The 6,550-nt window shown below is 36.7% G+C and overlaps 1 protein-coding gene across 1 annotated transcript; it reads right to left on the bottom strand.

Moving 5' to 3' along the window:
- Nucleotides 1-3,819: 3,819 nt before the first annotated feature.
- LOC118736319 (zinc finger BED domain-containing protein 4-like) lies at nt 3,820-5,598 on the bottom strand. Its single transcript, XM_036466415.1, has 2 exons — nt 5,444-5,598; nt 3,820-5,388 (listed from the first exon to the last, which is right to left on the bottom strand). The coding sequence occupies exon 2, from the start codon at nt 5,272-5,274 to the stop codon at nt 3,820-3,822; it is 1,455 nt and encodes a 484-aa protein (XP_036322308.1). The 5' UTR covers nt 5,275-5,388; nt 5,444-5,598.
- Between the last annotated feature and the right edge of the window lie 952 nt (nt 5,599-6,550).

Raw genomic sequence — 6,550 nt, 5'->3', positions numbered from 1 at the left:
CAGCACGCTGGCGTCACTGAGCCGTGTTAACGTTACTCTATGCTGGGTTCCCAGACATGGCAATATTGAAGGAAATAAGTCGGCTACTGAGATGGCTAGATGCGGCTCAGAGATGCCAATAGAAGCGGATAGCTTTGTACTTACACCGTTTAGTGATCACGTTAGGAAAATTAATAAGTACACCGTGGCCGTGACGAATGACTTTTGGAACAAACGGGAAGACTGTGAGACCACAAGATTATTATGGCTGCGGCGCAGTAGGAAAAAGACAAGGGACATACTGAAACTCAACCGATCTGCGATAAGAGTCCTTACCGGCGTCATCAGAAGACACTGTGCTATATCACCAATGCTTCAACGGTTGCGAATACTAACGAGTACTCTCTGCTGAGGCTGCCATGATGAGGATGAAGAAGAGTCAATTGACCACTATTTATGTCCAGGTATACAGACGAAGCGCCTCAAGTACTTGGGTTCACGCTTCTTTAACAGTCTGGGCCACAAAGCGGACTGTTGTAATCTCCTCGGCTTCATCAGGGATAGCAATTGGTTCAGTAAAATGATGACTTAAAGCGACTCTTACGATTTAGGTGCTGTCTCCTCCTGAGGCTCACTAAAAGAGGGCACTCACAATGGACAATTCTGTCTCCGAGTGAAAGTATGGATTATTCCACACACGCCCTCCTAACCTAACCTAACCTAAACCACTTACTGTACCAGGTGAAATTAAAGAGGTCAAATACTTTTACTTCCCTTATTTATAACGAGCTGTTGAGAAAGCGGCATAATAAGCATTTGAGCTGCATCGTAGAGCTGGATATTGAGTTAATCAATTAATCGATTCCTCCTTCCGACAACTTTTGAGAGAACACTTGTTGGTATATGCTCATTTTATAATTTTACTTCTACTTATTTGGCTATACAATCGTACGTTTTTTAGAGACGAGACCAAAAACCTTCGCCAACTACTTCTCTCCTCTGCTCCAGTCGTACATCTCCTCTTTCACTTGGTACTTGCATTGCATTCGTCAGTGCAATTTTCTTCGTTGTCCAGCCATGGGTTCTATAAGTCGGAGGATCTTTTCTCTATATCCTCGTTATCCACGTGAACAACGTACCCAAACCAGCGCAATAGTTGTATTCTTATCTTCTTCGGTACCCGTTGCCCACGCCAAGAGGGTCAAAGATCTTGCTTGGAATTGTTCTCTCGAAAGCCTTGTCAAATTTGGTCGTCATCACCCACTTTTATGCTCCATAAAGAAGGTCGGGTATGGTTATAGATTTGTAGAGCGTAATTTTTGTTCGCGAGAAAGCAATCTGCTTTTCAACTGTCTACCGAGCCCAAATTACCGCCCGCTGACAAGGGTTATTCTTCGCGGAACCAGAAGGTACTCTGTTCTGTCTTCGTTCACCGCTAGACCAAGCACTTTCGCAGCTTCTTTTCGTACTATCATTAGCGGTTTTGATGATAAGTACACTGAGATTCCAATTCTCTGGCATGTACTCAACAGACCAAGTTTCACTCAAAAGCTGGTACCAGTTCTTCGCTGCCGCATTTGTGCAGGCTAGCCAACATACCGCCTGCTTCCGAAGTTTGGTTGTTTCTAGACCGCATTATCATTATTGCCTCAACGTCTTGGTCGAGCGGATGGAAATAAGTTTCGTGTGGGTTCTTCGTCATCAAATGGGGCCTTCAGAAGCGTTGAGAAGTTTACCCTCCATATCTGAAGTGATAGCAACGGTATTAAAACCATTTGATTGCTGCCTCATTTTCCATATGCGTTGCACTCTTCGTCACACCAATTATTTCTTCCGCAGTGGTACAAAGTAATTTGGGGATGAAATTTCACTGCTCACTTATATCCAGGCGCGCGTTCTTAATTACGCGGATAAAATCGTTAATAACTTTTTTAACCCAAACCGCGATTATAAAGCAATTGAGAAACCAGTACTATTTAAAAAAATTTTAATAACTTTTACAAAAAAATTTTATGACAAAATAAAAATTGGAAGAAAACGTCATTAGTCTTAACTGTTTATAATATATGAGCAGAATCGGTATTACAAATCGAAAGAAAACAAATAAAAACCTCAGCAATTAGAAAAAATGTAATAGATTGAAAAATTCTGAATTTTGTATTTTTTCATAGTTGGGAACCATTTTCAAATAATTCGCAAAAAAAAAAAACTTCACCTTCGAAAAATGGTGGCCCACTTCACAAATTTTTACTCCGTAAGTTTTGAGCAGCTTTAACCGAATCGTTTATGGCCACTCCCTGGTGAATGGCAGTCAGAAATTTTCCCACATGCGTCAACTTCTGCGCTAGCTAGCTTTCTTGAACTTTAACCCGCAATTAGCAGCATGAAAAATATCATTACACCGCATTGCCTGAACTTGGTTTCCCGCGTAAATAATAAGGCATTTTAAATAATGAACGCCTACAACATACACAAGTATGTAGCTCATATTCTACTTATTTTGATTTTAAACTCCACTCAATCAGCTAACAACATGCAATTTTTTTCTTTTCGAGAGCATATTTTCGGGCACTAGGCCCATTCTAACTGCCCAAGACAGGTATGTAATTAAGAGAATGTTATCCAATAACACCAGAGTAATTATATTGTAAAAAATAAATTTTTAGCTGCATTTTAACATGTCAAGAAAATAAAAAATTGAGAACATCAGCGTTTTTATAAAAAACCGACCAGCGTGACCTTTAAGAAAACTTTTTTTTCAAAATAAAAAAACACGTTTCTCATTTTTTATCACAAATAACAATAATTTGAGGTAGCATTTATGAATTAAAACAAAAACCACTCTAATATATATGTATATATATATGAATATATTCGTGAAAGGTATGGAGCCTTAGGAATAGCCGAAGATACCAAGGTTCATGCTGTTCTGATGTATTTCATAACATGTAAACTTTGCGAATTTGTCGCTAAAAAATCGCACACATTTTATTTAATGAATTTTTAATCCTTTCCCAAGCACTTGGCATAGTTATATGTGTAAACTTTAAGCTTAAGCATTATTCCAAAATGAATGCAATTAGCAAAATACCGAAGTCATGCAACAGAATCTGCGCAATTAAAGATGAACCCCTAAAGAAGCAGATGTATGTATGTACGTTAGCGTTCAACATTGTCACCGCAGTCAAGAAACAAATAATAAATCTGCAACGCAGTGCGCTAAGAGCAGGAAAACTCTTAGAATGCATCCGCGTACAAGAGTACCACGTGCCGGCAAATGGTCGATTGTGTGAGCAGTGGGGTGGTCCCTCGTCAATTTGAAAGTATAATATAATATCCCTCCATGGCGTGGCCACGAGAGTGTTGCAACAATGTAAGTAGTACAAGAAGGCCACACAGCGGCACATATTAGTGGTGGCAAACTATCGATAGTCGGCACCATCGATAGTGAACGATAGTATTTTTTCTCACCATCGATAGTGAACGATAGTATTTTTTCTCACCATCGATAGTGCCGATAGTGTTAGACTTTCAATAGTATCGATTGCGTTCAATAAAAATTAAATGTAGAGTACAAAAAAAAACATTTACAAAAATTTAATTAATCCAAGTATTTTTATTTAAAAAAATTTGCATATCTGCATTTTTTTCTTTTATGCGGCTTCTTTTTTCAGTTATAACTAAACCGGCCTTACTGAAAACTCTTTCCGATTCAGTTGATGTGGCCGGTATACATAAATATTTTGAAGCCAACTTCTTTAAAGGAAAAAAATCATTTTCAATTACCTACAAATAAAAAAAATTCATTATACATATTATTTTTTTTTTTAATTCATAATTTTAGTTTACCTTCCAAAAATCTAAAGGATTTGAATCTTCTGCCGTATTTTCTCTTTCTAAATATTGACGCCTGAGAATGATGGCATCCGCTTTCTTCGACTTTATTTTCTCCGCATTTTTCTTCTCTATAAATGCGAAAAGAGAAACACTTTTTGGTGGTGCATTATTAGTTGAAGATGGCGGTTCATTTTCGAGAAGACTCATAACTTCATTATCTAAGCGAATGGTTGCTTGTTCTGCGTTGCTGCTAGAAATAAATCCTTCACGCTTGAACCGAGGGTCGAGAAGTGACCCCAATCGTGGAGCAGTTCGTGTTTCATATTGAAACATTCGCTTTCTCAGTCCTTCAATTAAGTTTTCGCATAGAGTTATGGCTTCAATTGTTTCTATTTGGCATTTAATTTCATACATCCTTTGATACAGGCCATACACAATGGGTATTATCAAAGACAAGGTGACATTGTTCCCACAGCAAGTTTTTGTAGCTTCATTGAAAGGACGAAGCAGATTTTCTATTTCGCGTACACAATTTTTTTCATCAGCAGAAAGAGGTGGAGGAGCTTTACCTATAGCTAAAAGAACAATAGCGGCAGCATCGTGTAAAGTTAACAATCTCTCTAGCATATTATATGTGCTGTTCCATCTTGTGGGCATATCCTGAATCAATTTCAATGGTGTTGGTGTATTTTGCGCTTCTTTCAATTTTTCAGTCGCAATAGAACTGCATTTGAAAAAGTGTACAATATTTTTACATTTTGTTATAATAGGCTTCAAATATCCATCCTCCGCCTTCAGCATCAAAGCGTCGTGCACAGCGAGATTTAAAGTATGTGCAACGCAAGGTAAGTGTGCAATTTTCAATATATCACATGCGTTTAACATTGATTTTGCGTTGTCAGTAACGATGCAGATAACCTTATTAAAAATGTTCCACTTTTTTAGCACATCAGAAACTGTATTTGCAATGTTTTGTGCATTGTGGTTCAAAACGTCATTTAATTTTTTTGTTTGCAGTACAGCATTCTTCAACACAAACGATTCTTCGATAAAATGACATGTCAATGTTATAAATGCTTCATTTGCGGCAGACGTCCAAAGATCCGTAGTGATTGCCACATGCTCAACTGCATTCAAATGTTCTTGAAGTTTGATTTTTTTTTCGTCATACATATTCTTCACAAAAACATTTTTCAATGTATTTTTGGACGGCAACACATATCTGGGATCCAAGACTTTGACGAAGTTGCGGAAACTAGTATCCTCAACTAGATTAAATGGTTGCATTCCTTCACCAATCAAACTTGCTAGTGCAACGTCAATGTCAGCTTTTCTTTGAGAAGAGCTATCATATTCTATAGCCCTTTTAAAAAAAGAACTCACTGACCGAGAACTTGTGCGACAGCTTGACGAAGTTGTTGAAAACTCATCTTCGTCTTTTTCAATATTTGGATGCATCCTTTTTAAGTGGTCTCTTAAATTTGTAGTGTTGCCACTAGTCTTGTACTCACGAGCACATTTAACACATTTTGCCAGTTTTTTGTCATCCGACTTATTAAAATATTTCCATACCTTTGCAAATATAAAATAGTTAAATGTGTTATATAAGAATTAAGAATTCACTCACTGAAGATATTTTAATACGTGCTTTTTTGCCACCACGTTCTTCTTCGCTTTCCGAAGAACACACGCATTCGACTGCATTTTCTTTTGCTCCTATTAAAAGTAATAAAATCAATCTTCACACGGCTTAATAGATATATTTTCACCAAATAGATTATTACCTTTTCCGTTTATTGTTATAAAATTGTCCATTTTGAAAATTTCTTTTAAGCAAAAATAATATTACAAGTAAAAGTGAAAATAACTAACGCGCCAAACAAAGAATAGTGATGGTAAATTTTCACAGCTGGATAAAGTAAAAAACTTCGATAGTATTTTTTCGATAGTTAAGGACCATCGATAGTAACGATAGTGGTACCCCATCGATACATATTGTGATCGTGAGACATAAACTAATGGTTAGCGAGTTAAGTGTGAGAAAATTGCATTCACTCAAATTCAATTTGAAATTACAAAAAAAAACTTAAATGAAAAATAGTGGGAAAGCCGTTAACCACGGCAAAGGTGACAAGGTATAAAAATACCAAAAAAAAGAAAACTAAAACAACTAAGTTTGTACATATAGATATTTGCGCGCGTGCCAGAGAGAATCAAGTGGACTTACACTTACTGAATTTTTCAGTTTTTTACTTGTATTCTTTAATTTTTTTAACATGAATGTCGCTGCATGTCATACGACCCTTTCATACACTGCTCACTGTCACTATCACAGACACACACAGCCGTCCAGTGTCAGCAATCGTAGCTGTGACAACAGTGATGCTGTAATTAAATTTACGTCATGCCATGTAATTGTTGCATGCAACAAAAGTCACAACACATTCCGTTTACAATGTATAAGAGTTTTGTCCAAACACTTTCGCACACACACGTACTGATATTCACACTCAAATATGCCTTTATGAACACTGCCACTCACAGCTATGGTTTAATGCATGTTTTTATATATATATATATATACATATTTACAAACTGATGCATATATGTACATTAGGGTTATGATTTTTTTTTAAGATTAAAATGCCTGTGGTGGCAAACGATGAACTTTTGTATAAATTTCCAAAAAATAACAACAATTTTGATAAATTATAAAAAAACTCCCGCGCATAGC

The sequence above is a fragment of the Rhagoletis pomonella genome, unplaced genomic scaffold, assembly GCF_013731165.1.
Source record: "Rhagoletis pomonella isolate Grant_MI unplaced genomic scaffold, Rhpom_1.0 Rhpom_scaffold_00003, whole genome shotgun sequence".
NCBI classification, from domain to species: domain Eukaryota; kingdom Metazoa; phylum Arthropoda; class Insecta; order Diptera; family Tephritidae; genus Rhagoletis; species Rhagoletis pomonella.
The sequence above is the reverse complement of the archived record's forward strand: the minus strand, read 5'-3'. Positions and strand labels throughout refer to the sequence as shown.